We start from the raw sequence: 18,450 nt of genomic DNA on the forward strand, positions 1-18,450 counted from the left end.
AAAGTTGATGGAGAGAGGTGGGTGATTATTGGTGCATATGCACCTGGGCATGAGAAGAAAGATCAAGAGAGGCAAGTGTTTTGGGAGCAGCTGAATGAGTGTGTTAGTGGTTTTGATGCACGAGACCGGGTTATAGTGATGGGTGATTTGAATGCAAAGGCGAGTAATGTGGCAGTTGAGGGAATAATTGGTATACATGGGGTGTTCAGTGTTGTAAATGGAAATGGTGAAGAGCTTGTAGATTTATGTGCTGAAAAAGGACTGATGATTGGGAATACCTGGTTTAAAAAGCGAGATATACATAAGTATACTTATGTAAGTAGGAGAGATGGCCAGAGAACGTTATTGGATTGCGTGTTAATTGACAGGCGTGCGAAAGAGAGACTTTTGGATGTTAATGTGCTGAGAGGTGCAACTGGAGGGATGTCTGATCATTATCTTGTGGAGGCTAAGGTGAAGATTTGTATGGGTTTTCAGAAAAGAAGAGTGAATGTTGGGGTGAAGAGGGTGGTGAGAGTAAGTGAGCTTGAGAAGGAGACCTGTGTGAGGAAGTACCAGGAGAGACTGAGTACAGAATGGAAAAAGGTGAGAACAATGGAAGCAAGGGGAGTGGGGGAGGAATGGGATGTATTTAGGGAATCAGTGATGGATTGCACAAAAGATGCTTGTGGCATGAGAAGAGTGGGAGGTGGGTTGATTAGAAAGGGTAGTGAGTGGTGGGATGAAGAAGTAAGAATATTAGTGAAAGAGAAGAGAGAGGCATTTGGACGATTTTTGCAGGGAAAAAATGCAATTGAGTGGGAGATGTATAAAAGAAAGAGACAGGAGGTCAAGAGTGCAAGAGGTGAAAAAAAGGGCAAATGAGAGTTGGGGTGAGAGAGTATCATTAAATTTTAGGGAGAATAAAAAGATGTTCTGGAAGGAGGTAAATAAAGTGCGTAAGACAAGGGAGCAAATGGGAACTTCAGTGAAGGGCGCAAATGGGGAGGTGATAACAAGTAGTGGTGATGTGAGAAGGAGATGGAGTGAGTATTTTGAAGGTTTGTTGAATGTGTTTGATGATAGAGTGGCAGATATAGGGTGTTTTGGTCGAGGTGGTGTGCAAAGTGAGAGGTTTTGGGAAAATGATTTGGTAAACAGAGAAGAGGTAGTGAAAGCTTTGCGGAAGATGAAAGCCGGCAAGGCAGCAGGTTTGGATGGTATTGCAGTGGAATTTATGAAAAAAGGGGGTGACTGTATTGTTGACTGGTTGGTAAGGTTATTTAATGTATGTATGACTCATGGTGAGGTGCCTGAGGATTGGCGGAATGTGTGCATATTGCCATTGTACAAAGGCAAAGGGGATAAGAGTGAGTGCTCAAATTACAGAGGTATAAGTTTGTTGAGTATTCCTGGTAAATTATATGGGAGGGTATTGATTGAGAGGGTGAAGGCATGTACAGAGCATCAGATTGGGGAAGAGCAGTGTGGTTTCAGAAGTGGTAGAGGATGTGTGGATCAGGTGTTTGCTTTGAAGAATGTATGTGAGAAATACTTAGAAAAGCAAATGGATTTGTATGTAGCATTTATGGATCTGGAGAAGGCATATGATAGATATGATAGAGATGCTCTGTGGAAGGTATTAAGAATATATGGTGTGGGAGGAAAGTTGTTAGAAGCAGTGAAAAGTTTTTATCGAGGATGTAAGGCATGTGTACGTGTAGGAAGAGAGGAAAGTGATTGGTTCTCAGTGAATGTAGGTTTGCGGCAGGGGTGTGTGATGTCTCCATGGTTGTTTAATTTGTTTATGGATGGGGTTGTTAGGGAGGTAAATGCAAGAGTTTTGGAAAGAGGGGCAAGTATGAAGTCTGTTGGGGATGAGAGAGCTTGGGAAGTGAGTCAGTTGTTGTTCGCTGATGATACAGCGCTGGTGGCTGATTCATGTGAGAAACTGCAGAAGCTGGTGACTGAGTTTGGTAAAGTGTGTGGAAGAAGAAAGTTAAGAGTAAATGTGAATAAGAGCAAGGTTATTAGGTACAGTAGGGTTGAGGGTCAAGTCAATTGGGAGGTGAGTTTGAATGGAGAAAGGCTGGAGGAAGTGAAGTGTTTTAGATATCTGGGAGTGGATCTGGCAGCGGATGGAACCATGGAAGCGGAAGTGGATCATAGGGTGGGGGAGGGGGCGAAAATTCTGGGGGCCTTGAAGAATGTGTGGAAGTCGAGAACATTATCTTGGAAAGCAAAAATGGGTATGTTTGAAGGAATAGTGGTTCCAACAATGTTGTATGGTTGCGAGGCGTGGGCTATGGATAGAGTTGTGCGCAGGAGGATGGATGTGCTGGAAATGAGATGTTTGAGGACAATGTGTGGTGTGAGGTGGTTTGATCGAGTGAGTAACGTAAGGGTAAGAGAGATGTGTGGAAATAAAAAGAGCGTGGTTGAGAGAGCAGAAGAGGGTGTTTTGAAGTGGTTTGGGCACATGGAGAGGATGAGTGAGGAAAGATTGACCAAGAGGATATATGTGTCGGAGGTGGAGGGAGCAAGGAGAAGAGGGAGACCAAATTGGAGGTGGAAAGATGGAGTGAAAAAGATTTTGTGTGATCGGGGCCTGAACATGCAGGAGGGTGAAAGGAGGGCAAGGAATAGAGTGAGTTGGAGCGATGTGGTATACCGGGGTTGACGTGCTGTCGGTGGATTGAATCAGGGCATGTGAAGCGTCTGGGGTAAACCATGGAAAGCTGTGCAGGTATGTATATTTGTGTGTGTGGACGTATGTATATACATGTGTATGGGGGGGGTTGGGCCATTTCTTTCGTCTGTTTCCTTGCGCTACCTCGCAAACGCGGGAGACAGCGACAAAGTATAAAAAAAAAAAAAAAAAAATCTTACCCTTTCATTACTTACTCGATCAAAACCACCTTACTCCACATATTGTCCTCATACATTTCATGTCCAACACATCCACCCCCCTCCACACAACCTTATCTATAGCCCATGCCTTGCAACCATATAACATTGTTGGAACCAGTATTCCTTCAAACATACTCATTTTTCTCTCCGAGATAATGTTCTCACCTTCCACACATTCTTCAACACTCCCAGAACCTTCACCCCCTCCCCCACCCTGTGACTCACTTTCACTTCCATGGTTCCACCTGCTGCAAGATCCACTGCTAGATATTTAAAACACTTCATCTCCTCCAGTTTTTCTCCATTCAAACTTACCTCCCAATTAATTTGTTCCTCAACCCTACTGAACCTAATAACCTTGCTCTTATTCACATTTACTCTCAACTTTCTTCTTTCACACACTTTACCATACTCAGTCACCAGCTTTTGCAGTTTCTCACCCGAATCAGCCACAAGCACTGTTTCATCATCATACAACTGACTTGCTTCCCAAAGCACTCTTATCCTGAACGGACTGCATACTTGGCCCTCTCTCCAAAGCTCTTGCATTCACCTCCCTAACCACCCCATCCATAAACAAATTTAACAACCAAAGAGACATCATTCCCCCCTGCTGCAAACCAACATTTACTGGGAACCAATCACTTTCCTCTCTTTCTACTTGTACACATGCCTTACATCTAGCACAGTGTTTGCAGAGGCTCCTACCTAATGCTCCAACTGACTACTTCTACCTAATGATCCTGCCTAAATGTTTCTACTTACTACTGCTATCTACTGCTCCTAATATTTTGCTAAAGGGCAGGACTACCACAAAATGTTCAATGCAGGAAAATGTAGACTTATGAAGAATAAGCTGCATGAATTAAGTGTTCTCAAGTGTTATATACAACAAGGAAAGATTATATGTTTATGGAGAGAATGCCAGTGGTCCACATGTGGATGAGGCAAAAAGAAACAAAAGCTATCGCTGTCTGAGGAGTGTAACTTCATAATCACCAAAGTACTGGCTTACTATACGGGCATCAATAATCCTTCCGATACCCAGGTGGCTGGAATTGGTAATATAACTCCCTAGTCATGGGTTACCTATCAAACAGGGGGAATTGTTTGGTAAACAGAGTGGAGGTAGTGAAAGCTTTGCAGAAGATGAAAGCTGGCAAGGCAGTGGGTTTGGATGGTATTGCAGTGGAGATGTTTATGTAATTGGAGAATTTTTGGAGACAAGTTAGAGCATGCACAAGAAAATTTCCTTTTCCAGTATGTCACGGAGCTCACAGTAATGAGTTGGAATGGTACACCATGAGCATTCTGTTGTATCTTTATACATAGTAGCATGGAGATTGAGAAGTAAATGAGGTCTAATGAACTTTAGTGTGTTGGAAATCAATATTTGATGAACCTCTGGACTCCACCAGGAAAGTTTGCAGTGAAACAGAAGTTCCTTCATATGTCTGTTACATTGCAAATTTAGTCCAGTAAGGTAAGGACCTATTGGACTGAGTTTGAGATGTAGTAGAATAGTTCATTAGTTCTGAAGTAGGTGTGGGACGTTTAGCGTTAGGAGTAACGTGACATCCAACTTGTGCATCACCTCAAGGCATTTTTTCTTGATTTCACTAATACATAATGTTCCATCAGTACACATAGTTTTACACTAATGATAATTTAATGGTGCAGTATTATTTTCTGTATATTTACTCTTACAGAGATACTGTAAGTGGAAACATTAAAATGAGACAAGACAAAGATAAATGCACTCTTGGTCAACACATATATGATCTTGGTGCTCATGTCCCTTGCAGATTTAGTTTTTTGTGGTACAAGGGCCTGTTGTAGAAGGCAAGAGTGCTGTCAGTGTTGCATGTGCTTGGAGCTCCAGAAAAAATCCAGTAAAAATCTGAAGATGAGTGAGCATCATCAGGTTCATCTAGTGACCCAGGAGCTATTTTCATCTGATTCAGAGTTGTCTTTGTTACTCCCTGAACACACACACACACACACACACACACACACACACACGGATGAAACTATATGTCATCAAAGGTATAGAGTATATCCTCTACACTTGCTGATATTTCAACTATTAATGTTCCTAGGAAAAAAATTGGGATGTTGCGGAATTTAGCTTCCAACACACCACTACTTTTCCCCAGTTAGTCTGTTAGAATGGGTTTAATGTGTCAGATATAATACACTGATTGGTAGTCATGTAAAACTTGAGTTTGATGATTCAGGAAGTTAGAGTGCAAATCAGCCTTAAAGAAAGAGATATGGTTGTAGAAACATCTCAGAGCTGAGCTGTCTTTGAGAATATAAGTTTTGGAAATAAAATTTTGTGAAATCTGCTTCAGGGAAATTAGAGTATGAAAACCTTTAGTTTCATTGAGAGAAGGAGTGTTAGGGAAGAGATACAGTTCAAGAGATCTTGGAAAGTTAAAGAGCTTAGAGATGTACTGAAGAGAATGTTTTTGAGACACCACAGGCAGCCATCATATTGAAAGATATAAGAAAACAAGAAACAAATATAGGGAGATAAGAAAGGGTTAGGTACATGATTTAGTAAACAGAGAAGAGGTAGTAAAAGCTTTCTGGAAGATGAAAGCCGGCAAGACAGCGGGTTTGGATGGTATTGCAGTGGAATTTATAAAAAAAGGGGGTGACTGTGTTGTTGAGTGGTTGTTAAGGTTATTCAATGTATGTATGACTCTTTATGAGGTGCCTGAGGATTGGCAGAATGGTTGCATAGTGCCATTGTACAAAGGCAAAGGGGATAAAGGTGAGTGCTCAAATTACAGAGGTATGAGTATGTTGAGTATTCCTGGGAAATTATTTGGGAGGGTATTGATTGAGAGGGTGAAGGCATGTACAGAGCATCAAATTGGGGAAGAGCAGTGTAGTTTCAGAAGTGGTAGAGGATGTGTGGATCAGGTGTTTGCTTTGAAGAATGTATGTGAGAAATACTTAGAAAAGCAAATGGATTTGTGTGTAGCATTTATGGACATGGAGAAGGCATATGATAGAGTTGATAGAGATGCTCTGTGGAAGGTATTAAGAATATATGGTGTGGGAGGCAAGTTCTTAGAAGCAGTGAAAAGCTTATATCGAGGATGTAAGGCATGTGTACGAGTTGGAAGAGAGGAAAGTGATTGGTTCTCAGTGAATGTAGGTTTGTGGCAGGGGTGTGTGATGTCTCCATGGCTGTTTAATTTGTTTATGGATGGGGTTGTTAGGGAGGTGAATGCAAGAGTTTTGGAAAGAGGGGCAAGTATGCAGTCTGTTGTGGATGGGAGAGCTTAGGAAGTGAGTCAGTTGTTGTTCGCTGATGATGCAACTCTGGTGGCTGATTTGTGTGAGAAACTGCAGAAGCTGGTGACTGAGTTTGGTAGTGTGTGAAAGAAGAAAGCTGAGAGTAAATGTGAATAAGAGCAAGGTTATTAGGTACAGGAGGGTTGAAGGACAGGTCAGTTGGGAGGTAAGTTTGAATGGAGAAAAACTGGAGGAAGTGAAGTGTTTTAGGTATCTGGGAGTGGATTTGGCAGCGGATGGAAGCATGGAGGCAGAAGTGAATCAAAGGGTGGGGGAGGGGGTGAAAGTTCTGGGAGCGTTAAAAAATGTGTGGAAGTTGAGAACATTATCTTGGAAAGCAAAAATGGGTATGTTTGAAGGAATAGTGGTTCTAACAATGTTATATGGTTGCTAGGTGTGGGCTATAGATAGAGTTGTGTGGAGGAGGGTGGATGTGCTGGAAATGAGGTGTTTAAGGACAATATGTGGTGTGAGGTGGTATGATGTGTATGTGGGTGGGCAGGGCCATTCTGTCGTCTGTTTCATTGTGCTACCTCGCTAATGAGGGAAACAGTGACAAAGTATAATAGATATAAAGAAAGAAAGTAGTAGAGAAACTTTGAAGAGCATTATGGACAAGGAAGGGGGAAACTTAAACTTCCATAGATTTATAGAAAATGTATTAATTAAAAGAGCAATAGAGGATGTACATCAGTGGGAGAAAGTGTATGGTGTTTGACTTGATCAAATGAGTAGGGGACAGGGTGGAGGAGGGATTGATAGTTGGTAATGGAGTCCAGGGTGCAGTTGACATTGGTGAAAGAATATGTGAATTATGTGCAACACCAGGTAAGAGTATCATAGATATATACCAAGATCACAAAGGCATTCATAAATACATATGGCACAGACACAGGGAAGACATGGTAGATAAAATTATGATTGGTTGGTTTTTAGTAAGAAGGAATGTGATTAATGTGTGGTCAGATATGCTGTTGGAAGGGGTTCGTCAGATCACAGGGTGGTAGTATGTAAGTTATGCTTTGCTGTAGAGATTAAAGAAAATTTTTAAAAATTCAGAAAGCAGCAAACCTTTATCTCCTTTCAAGGTAGTTTGCATTATTGGAAGAGTTCAAAATTTTATGAGATTTTTGCAAAAGTAGTAAGAAAAACATAAATTATATTAGAGAAATATATGTAAAATTTACTTGTACTACTAGTACTTGTACTAGTAACTAGAAAAAGGAGGACTCCAAATGAAGTACTTCTCAAGTCTATCCAGAAACATATCTATGTTACCTCTTTGAACTACCTAAATTGTGAAATCATTCCATGTGTTAACAGTCCTCTTGAGAAAAAGTACTTTGCCTTATTTGAAGTAGAATGATTGCTTATGAATCTGTATTTATTAGTACAGGTTGAGCTTCCCTAATGAAATCTGGAACATTTTGAGTCGTGACATGAATTTACAATTGGAAAATTCTACACCTGATGTTCTGTCAGTGCTAGTTTGTTATAGACTATTGTTATCGCCAGACCTACGTGCATTACTCTGTGTTTACTTGCTTATTCTAAGCTCTGTGGTACAAAGATATAGTTGAAAATTTCAAAAAACCTGCAAATATCCCTATGGGTAACAGTGAAATAGCTGAAATGATTCTGAATGAAGGTGATCATGATAATAGAGATGATGAAGATGGTTGTGTTAACACTGCAGTAAAAGTGCCTGTAGATGACTTGGTGAAAATGTGTGCTGGACTTATTGAAGGACTAGAGGAGCGTGCATTCATGACAGTACAAGAAATCATGTCAGTTTATAAGATCAAAGAGAGACTTCTAAGACAAAAACCATTGTTAATGAGGCAGATGATGACTCTGGGGGAAACATTTAAAAAAGCCTACCAACAGAATGCCTCTTCATCCCTAGAGAACCCACTTCCTGATTCCTCAACTTCTTGTGGTGTTCCTTGTCACGACGATGTCAACAGTGATGTACCCTCCCCCTCAAGTTTCTCAGGCCATATGTAGTTCTAGTATTTGTTGCTGCACTTATCTTCTTTTGTAAGCAGAGATCAAGTTTTCTTTGGTAAATGCAAAATATTATTTTCATGTGAAATCTGCATTTCATTTCCACCTAAAATGCCATGTTTGTAACCTGACCAGCAACATTATTGCAGTGAAATTTTTTTTCACAATTTTCATTACATTTACAGCTACCTGTATTTATCATAAATTAAAGACTTGTTTGAGTACAGTGAACTGTAACCTTTTAATGAAAACAGCATCGTAGGTGGAAACTGAAAACCTGCAGCCGTTTGTTGTTGTTATTGTTTAACAGCTGATACAGGTATTCTACTGATGCTACTATGCTGCTTAGTTACCCTAAACACATTATTTTTTCATTGTATTGATGGTATTTCGTATTTCCTTTTACAGTTGAGTACTTGTGTGAATAAGTGTAAGACATTAATTGCTTATCAGTAGCATATGAAGGTGGTTCCAAACAACCACAGATTGTCCATATGGGCAGCTGAGGTTGTTATACCTTAATTTTTTGATGGTTCAATGTTACACAAACTTTTTTTCTTGTGCAAAATTATTAAAGATATTGTATGAATTACCTTCAGGCTATGTGTATAAGGTGTATATGAAACATAAAGGGATTTTCTGCTTAGACTTGGGTCCCATCCCCAAGATATCTCAATATATATATGTGCAGATATTCCAGAATCCCCCCCCAAAAAAAAACAAAATCAGAAACTTCTGGTCCCAGGCATTTTGTATAAGAGATACTCAACCTTTATGAGTAAAATCAAACAATCTAGCCTAAAGATGATTCTTGAATCAAGATGATTTTGAATACCTGTATTAAATGACCTCTTAACACTAGAAATAAGCATGAGAAAATAAGGATGAAAGTGGAAATGCTCAGAAATGAAATGGCTAAGATGGAAGAAAACTTAAATGATTCTACACTGTTCAGAGTGATGTGTAGGCAGTTTAAGACTGCTTTACTGGAGATCGCCAAAGAATTGTATTTATCATGTACATGATGTAGAGAGAGAGATGCAGAATGGTGGAATAAAAGATTTTGAAAGTCACTGGAAGAAAAGTGAGTTTAGAAGAAGCAGTAGACTTTGCTCTAGAATCGGGATAAATGGAGGAGAAAGAGTGTTGGAATGTAATTCCCAGAATAAGAGATTTAAAATATGATATTTATCAATAAAGGGAAGGAATTGAGTATCTCAAAACAAAATTGAATTATAATTTCAAAGAGAATAGCAAGCTATCCTGGAAGCTGGTGAATAAGAGTAGAAGAGGGGTATGTGTAAGAAGTGGAAGTATGCCCATATTAGACAAAAAGGGTGGGGGGGGGATGCTAGTAAGAAAAGGTGAAGGTACTGATGGTTATAAAGACTCTGTTTTAGGCTGATATTGTATTATTTCCAGATAAAAGATGCACATATTTTGCTTAGCTTATGCTATTTGCTGTTTCATTACTCAGGTATCTGGAATGCTTGCCACAATAGCAACTTCTGGTTTTGGGAAAACAGCTTGTTCTGGTTATTTTCACGACTTGCTTGGCTCAACATTGGCTATGTGGAGTGGGAGGAACATCTGCCAATGATTTTCACTAAGGTATGCTGTTTTTACTATTCTTTTTTCATATGTGATTATCTTGCTGGAGGAGTAGAATCGTTAAGATATTTTCCTGAACTGAACAGCAACCTAAGGATACGGGATTTCAAGACTTTTCAGGCTGTCATAGCTGTCACACATGGCATCGCTACCCCATGCTTCGGTGAGGTAGCACCAGGAAAACAGACAAAAAAGGCCACGTTCATCTAACACTCGGTCTCTGGATGTCATGTGTAAGCACCAAAACCACAGCTACCTTTCCACATCTAGGCCCCACAGACCTTTCCATGGTTTACCCCAGATGTTTCACATGCCCTGGTTCAGTCCATTGACAGCATGTCAACCCCAGTAATCCACATCGTTCTAATTCACTCTATTCCTTGCATGCCTCTCGCCCTCCTGTATGCTCTGGCCTCGATCGCTCAAAATCTTTTTCACTCCATCCTTCCACCTCCTGTTTGGTCTCCCACTTCTTGTTCCCTCCACTTCTACACACACATCCTCATTGTCAACCTTTCTTTGCTCTTTCTCTCCACATGTCCAGACCATTTTGACACACCCTTTTCTGCTCTCTCAACCACACTCATTTTATTACAACACATCTCTCTTACCCTTTCATTATTTGCTTGATCAAACCACCTCACACCACATATTGTCCTCAAACATTTAATTTCCAACACATTAACCCTCCTCTTTATAACTTATCTATAGCCCATGCCTCACAACCACATGATATTTTTGCTCTCTGAGACAATGTCCTCTCTTTCCACACATTCTTCATCACTCCCAGAACCTTTCCCTCCTCCCCCACCCTGTGACTCACTTCTTCCTCCATGGTTCCATTCATTGCCAAGTCCACTCTCAGACATCTAAAACTTCACTTCCAGTATTTCTCCATTTACACTTACATTCCAACTAACTTGTCCTTCAACCCCACTGAACCTAATAACCTTGCTCTTATTTATATTTACTCTCAACTCTTTTCTTTCACACACTTTACCAGACTCAGTCACCAACTTCTGCAGTTTCTCACTCAAATCGGCCACCAGTGCTTATCATTTGCAAACGAAGCTGACTCACTTCCCAGCAGACTGCATACTCGCCCCTCTCTCCAAAACTCTTGCATTTACCTCCTTAACCACCCTATCCATAAACAAATTAAACAACCATCGGGACATCACATATCCCTGCTGCAGACCGACCTTCACTGGAAACCAGTCACTCTCCTCTCTTCCTTTTCGAACACATGCCTTACATCCTTGGTAAAAGCTATTCACTGCTTCTAGCAACTCACCTCCCACACCATATACTCTTAAGACTTTCCATAAAGCATCTCTATCAACTCTGTTATATGCCTTCTCCAGATCCAAATATGCTACATACAAATCCATTTGTTTTCCTAAGTATTTCTCGCATACATTCTTCAAAGCAAACACCAGATCGACACATCCTCTACCACTTCTGAAACAACACTCTTCCTCCCCATTATGATGCTCTGTATGTGCCTTCACCCTCTCAGTCAACACCCTCCCATACAATTTCCCATGAATACTCGACAAATTTGTGCCTCTGTCATATGAACGCTTACCTTTATCCCCTTTGCCTTTGTGTAGTGGCACTATACATGCATTCTGCTAATCCTCTGGCACTTCACCATGATCCATACATACATTGAATATCCTTACCAACCAATCAACAACAGTCACCCCCTTTCTTAATAAATTCAACTGCAATATCATCCAAACATGCCGTCTTGCTGGATTTCATCTTCAACAAAACTCTACAGCTGTCGCTCTATCATCAAACACATTCAACAAACCTTCAAAATACTCACTTCATCTCTTCTCACTTCATCCCTACCTGTTATCACTTCCTTACTTGTCCCCTTCACCAATGTTCCCGTTTGTTCTCTTGTTTTATGCATGTTATTTACTTCCTTCCAAAACAAATTTTTGTTCTCCCTAAAATCTAATGATACTCTCTCACCCCAACTCTCATTTGCCCTCTTTTTTCAACCTTTTCACCTTCCTCTTGACCTCCTGCCACTTTCTTTTATACAACTAGTCATTTGCACTCCTTTGTAAGTATTGTCCAAATGCCTCTCTTTTCTCTTTCACTAACAACTTTATTTCTTCATCCCACCACTCAGTACCCTTTCTAATCTGTCCGCATCCCACCTTTCTCATGTCACGTGCATCTTTTACACATGGCATCACTGCTTCTCTAAATACATCCCATTCCTCACCCACTCCCCTCACTTCATTTTGCTCTCAACGTTTGCTATTCTACACTCAATCTCTCCTGGTACTTCCTCACGCAATTCTCCTTTCCAAGATCACTTACTGTCACCACTCTCTTCACCCCAACATTCTCTTATCTTTTGAAAACCTCTACAAATCTTCACCTTCACCAGTACAAGAGAGTGATCAGACATTCCACCAGCTGCCCCCTCTCAGCACACCAACATCCAAAAGTCTGTCCTACTCAGATGCATATACTTGTGTATATCTCTTTTTAAACCAGGTATTCCCAATCACCAGTCTTTTTTCAGCACACAAATCCACAAGCTCTTCACCATTTCCATTCACAACACTGAATACCCCATGTACACCAATTATACCTTCATTTGCCACACTACTTACCTTTGTATTTAGATCACCAATCACTAATACCTGGTCTTGTGCACCGAAACTGCTGACACACACTCAGGTGCTCCCAAAACACTTGCCTCTCATGATCTTTCTTCTCATGACCAGGTGCATAAGCACCCATTCCTCTCCATTCACTTTCATTTTTCCCCACATCAATATAGAATTTACTTCCTTAAACTCTAGCACACTCCCACAACTCATTCTTCAGGAGTAGTGCTATTCCTTCCTTAACTCTTGTCCTCTCACCAACCCCTGATTTTACTCCCAAGACATTTCCAAACCATTCTTCCCCTTTAAGTATGTATGTTTGTACACACACACACACACACACACACACACACACACACACACACACACACACACATTTCTTTGTCATTTCTTATGTTAGTGGGGTAGCACCTGGAAAAAAGTGAAGAAAGGCTTCATTCACTTACTTGCTTTCTCTATCAGTCATGTGTATTGCACCAAAACCACCAAAACAGGCCTCCTAGACCTATCCAAGGTTTTCCCAAGCTGCTGTTTATACCCCTGTTCAATTCATCAACAATATGTCACCCCCCCCATACCACATTTCTATAATCAGTCACCTTTCACACTCCTGCATGTTCAGACCCTGAGCACTGAAAATATCGTTCACTCCATCCTCCCTATCCTATTTGGTCTCCCTCTTCTAATTGTCCCTTTCACTTCTGACATATATATCCTCTTGTGAAACTCTTTGCCCTCATTCTCATCATATGTCCATGCCATTTTAATTCTCTCAGCCACATTTATTATGACACCTCCATCATACCTTTTTGCTATTTGATCAAAGCATCTCACACCTTTTTATTTGATCAAAGTATCTCGCACCACATATTATCCTCATACATTTCATGGATAGAGTTGTGCGCAGGAGGATGGATGTGCTGGAAATGAGATGTTTGAGGACAATGTGTGGTGTGAGGTGGTTTGATCGAGTAAGTAACGTAAGGGTAAGAGAGATGTGTGGAAATAAAAAGAGCGTGGTTGAGAGAGCAGAAGAGGGTGTTTTGAAATGGTTTGGGCACATGGAGAAAATGAGTGAGGAAAGATTGACCAAGAGGATATATGTGTCGGAGGTGGAGGGAACGAGGAGAAGAGGGAGACCAAATTGGAGGTGGAAAGATGGAGTGAAAAAGATTTTGTGTGATCGGGGCCTGAACATGCAGGAGGGTGAAAGGAGGGCAAGGAATAGAGTGAATTGGAGCGATGTGGTATACAGGGGTTGACGTGCTGTCAGTGGATTGAATCAAGGCATGTGAAGTGTCTGGGGTAAACCATGGAAAGCTGTGTAGGTATGTATATTTGCGTGTGTGGACGTGTGTATGTACATGTGTATGGGGGGGGGGGGTTGGGCCATTTCTTTCGTCTGTTTCCTTGCGCTACCTCGCAAATGCGGGAGACAGCGACAAAGTATAAAAAAAAAAAAAAAAAAAAAAATTTCATTTCCAACACTTTCACCCCCTTCCCTACAGTGTTATCTGTAGTCCATGCCTTGCATCCATACAACATTGTTAGGGTTGTTATACCTTCAAAAGCACTCATATATTTGCCCTCCAGTATAACAACCTCTTTTTTCCAACTTTCCACACATTCTTCAATTCTCCAAAAAGCTTATGACTCATTTCCTCTTCCATGGTTCCATTTGCTGCTACATCCACTTTCAGTTGTCTAAAACATTTCGCATCCTCCATTCTTTCTCCATTCAGACTCATACCCTCAACTAACGTGTTCCTTTGCAGTGCTAAACCTAACAAGCTTGCTTTTACTTGCATGTACTCTCTACTCTCTCTCTCTTCATACACTCTCTTAAACTCAAGACACCAACTTGTAGTTTCTCTCTTGAATCTGTCTCCAATGCTGTTTTCAGCAAACAACTGAGTCAATTTCTAGGACCTTGCATCCCCTGCAGGCTTCATACTCATCTCCCTGTCCAACACCCTTGTATTTGCCTCATTCACCATCCCATCCATAAAAAATTTAAGAGCCGTGAGGACATCAAACTATCAACCTTCATTTAGAATCACTCACTTTCCTCTCTAACTGCTTACACATGTGCCTCACACTTGTGATGAAAACTTATGCTGTCAACCTTAACATATGCTTTCTTCAGATGCATAAATGTCAAATACAAATCCTTCTGTTTCACTAAATATTTCTCCTACATTCTTTAAACCAAACACACCTGATCCATACATCCTCCGCCACTCTTGAAGCCACATTTTTTCCTCCCCAGTCTGATGCTCTGTACATACCTTCACCCTATCAGTCACCACTCTCCCATACAACTTACTATTACACTCAGCAAACTGTAATATCTCTATAGGTGGAGTACTCTCCTTTGTTCCCTGGTGTTATACTGTGGAACTATATGTGCATTCCACCAAGCAACACTTATCCCACCAAGTACCATACATGCATTGAAAATCCTAACTAAACAGTCAACAACAGAGTCACCCCATTTGATAAGAAATTCAGGTGTAATACCATCCACATCGGTTGCCTTATCACACTTCATCTTAAGCAAGGCTTTCACAACCTCTTATTTCTTCAACAAACCACTTTCCACAATTCTCTCACTTTGCATAACTCCCCAACCAAAACTTCCTATGTCTGCCATCATGTCATCAAACATTCATCAAACCATCAGCCACTGTTTCATCAGACATATGCAACAATCCATCAGAAACTTGCTACATCTCATCATTACCTATTACCACTTCCCTATTTGCCCCCCTTCACTGATGTTCCAATTTGTTCTCTTGTTTTTCTCTCGTTATTAACCTTCTTCCAAAACGTCTTATCAAGTTTATTGATACTTGCTCACCCAACTCTTATGTTCCCTCTTTTTCAACCCTTACACATTCCTCTAGACCTCCTGCTGCTTCCTTGTAAACATCTAAAAATTTGCACTCCTTACTTGTAAGTACCACCCTCGCACGTCTTTTTTCAATTTTTCTTGCTACCCATTCTCACCTTCCCACCTCCTGTTTACTGCATTCTAGAGAATCACTCGCATATGCCACTACTGCTTTCCTAAATATCCCCCAATTCTTTTATATTCCCCCTGGTTTTGTTTACTCTCTCCTTTTCCATTCTATACTCAATCTGTCCTGGTATTTCTACATATCTCTTACTCAAGCTCACTTACTTCACAATGCTCATCTCATTCATATCATTTCTTCTTTTCCAAAAGCCTCTCCAAATCTTCACCCTTGCCTCCACTAGGTAATGATCAGACATCCCACCAGCTGTCTCCAAGACATTCACAAGGGTCTCTTTTGCATGCCTATTAATTATGTAATTCAGTAATGCCCTTTACTATCTTCTACTCATCCACTTATACTTATGTATGTCCATCTTTTTAAACCGGGTATTCCTAATTACCAGAACTTTTTGTGAAAGAGAGCTTTATGAAAAGAGGAAATTGGTGGAAAGAATTTAGTGAAAGTCAGTGAAGTTTGAAATGTGGTTCATAAGTAAAGATTGGAATTGTGAAATATGGTTGGGCATGTAATTATATGCCTGTGAATATGAAGACTGTGCAAGGTAAAGGTGAAGTGACACGTTTCTGGAAAACTTCGAATGACCCTATGAGTAATTTTGAGGAGAGAAAGGGGGTTGTAATGGGTAATATGAATGCAAAGGTGGAATATGATGGAATTGGCAAGATAGTTGGTAAATGGGGAGTGCCCGAAGTAAATGAGAATGGAATTTAAGTTGTGGTTGTCTGTGCTGAGAAGGGTTTATTCCTTGCAAACACCTTTTTTCAGTACAAGGTAATCCACATGCATACATGGATGAGAAATAATGGAAGAGAAGAACAAAAGGGTTTCATTGAATATTTGGTAGTAGATGAAAAGTTGAGAAGTTGTGCTAGATGCTAGAGTTGAGAGGATTCTTTGGAGACTGACCATTTTGCAGTTCTTGTTGGGGTGAGGATCAGGGAGAATTGGAGTTATGGTGTGAATTAGGATGGAAAAGTAAAAGTATTGGTAAGTGAGAAGATAAATCAGAAAGAATGCAAAGAGGAATAGGAAAGGAGGGTGACTGAAAGTAGATATGAAAGTGCTGTAAATGTAGGGATGCTGTCATGTTTGAATGAGGTGTTTCAAATGTATAGAGGAGGACTGTTAAAGGTTATACAATTAGTAGTTAGATGCAAGGTCATGAGATATAAGAATAAAAAGGGAAATGCCTGGTGAACAGATGAAAGTAGAAATATTGTGGAGAGAAGAAGGGAAATGATAGATTGCTCAAAGGGAGTGTATCAGTGGAAGTTCAACAGAGGAGGGAAGAACATAAGATGTGTAAGCAGAATGTTAAGAAGCTGATAGAGGAAAGCAAAGAAAGAGTGGATGAAGGTTTTGGAAGAAAGTTAAATTAAAAGTTATAGGAAAATAAGAAATTGTCCTGTAAGGAGGTGAAAAAGTAAAAGAGGTGGATGTAAGAGTGGAAATGGAAAAGTTAATGTTAATGTGAGAAGTAAGGAAGGGGAGTTGCTGAATCAAAAAGAGGGTGTGAAAAGATGGAAAGAATATTTTGAAGAACTGATGAATGTTAGGGATGGTGAGGGAGCAATTGTTGCATGGATGGAAATGGAGGATGGAAGGAAAAGGATACAAGAGAAGGGGCTGATAGCAAGAAGGGAGATAAAATGGGCAATAATGATGATGAAGGTAGGAAAGCACTTGAAGTGGATGGGATTATGGCTGATATGTTGAAGTATGGAGGTGAAAATATGATAGAGTGGATGCATGTGAGGTGTAATGTAACATAGAAACAGAAGATTGTATCTGAGGTTTGGTTGAAAGCTCTTTTAGTTCCCTTATTCAAAGGAAAAGGAACAGAAGATTGTGCCTGAGGTTTGGTTGAAAGCTCTTTTAGTTCTCTTATTCATAGGAAAAGGAACAGAAGATTGTACCTGAGGTTTGGTTGAAAGCTCTTTTAGTTCTCTCATTCAAAGGAAAAGGTGCTAAGGATGTATGAACCAGTCATAGGGGAATAAGTCTGATAAGTATATCAGGAGAAGTGTATGCAAGTGTTGATAAAGTGATGGAAGTGACTGAATGCAGTGTAAGTGAGGACTAAGGGGTTTTTAGAAAGGTAAATAATGTGTGGATCACATTTTTGTGGTGAAAAGGACTGTGGAAAAGCTTCTTGGAAAAGGTAAGAAGGAGTGTGCTGCTTTTATGGATCTGGAGAAAGGGTATGACAGTCAAGCTGAATTCTGTATGGGTTATGTTGAGGACATATGGGATAGGAGGACAAAGGATATGACATAGTCAAGCTGAATGTTGTATTGGTTATGTTAAGGACATATGGGATAGGAGGACAGCTGTTGGATGGTATGAAGATCTGTATTGTAGCAAGTTTATGTAATGGTCAGTATGCATGTGGGTTTAAGGCTGGTTTGTTTGATGTTACTGTGGCTTTTAAACATAAATGTGAATGGAGTGATAGGAGAGGTGGAAGTAAAGTTTGGGAAAAGTGGTGCAGAAATGGAGTGTGGTGGTGACGTATAGTGGTTAGTGATAAACCTATTTGTAGATGGTACTGTGTTGTTTGCTGAGAGTGAAGAGGAGTTGGAGAAGGTTGTAAGTGTGTTTTATGATGTGTGTAAGCATAGGCAATTGAAGGTAAATGTAAGGAAAAAAAGAAAATGATGATCGAAAGGAAAAAGTGAAAGTACGAATTTTGCAAAACCCAATAGAATGAAAGAAGAAAGTTTACTAAACTGTTTTCTTTATAGGGTAGAAAGACTGGAAGAGGTGAGAGCATTTAAATATTTGGAGCTATCTTAGGCAAGTATGGTAATATGTAAGGAGAGAGCGGTACAGGGTAGAATAGTCATTGGGTTCCTTGATAGAATGAAGAAGGGTGGAGATGAAAGTATGGAGGTGAAGAATGGATTAAGGGACCGCATAGTTCTTCCAACCCTGACATGTAGAATGAGCCACGG

The 18,450-nt window shown here is 40.3% G+C and overlaps 1 protein-coding gene across 1 annotated transcript in view; it reads left to right on the top strand.

The window, feature by feature from the left end:
- The window catches only part of LOC139754434 (proteasome activator complex subunit 4-like), a 576,322-nt gene that overhangs the window by 125,653 nt on the left and 432,219 nt on the right, over positions 1-18,450 (top strand). The window contains exon 6 of the mRNA XM_071671710.1: positions 9,683-9,816. Within this exon, the coding sequence (XP_071527811.1) occupies positions 9,683-9,816 (134 nt within the window). The remainder of the gene's footprint in view (positions 1-9,682; positions 9,817-18,450) is intronic.

This window comes from Panulirus ornatus, chromosome 17 (assembly GCF_036320965.1).
Source record: "Panulirus ornatus isolate Po-2019 chromosome 17, ASM3632096v1, whole genome shotgun sequence".
In the NCBI taxonomy this organism is placed as follows: Eukaryota; Metazoa; Arthropoda; class Malacostraca; order Decapoda; family Palinuridae; genus Panulirus; species Panulirus ornatus.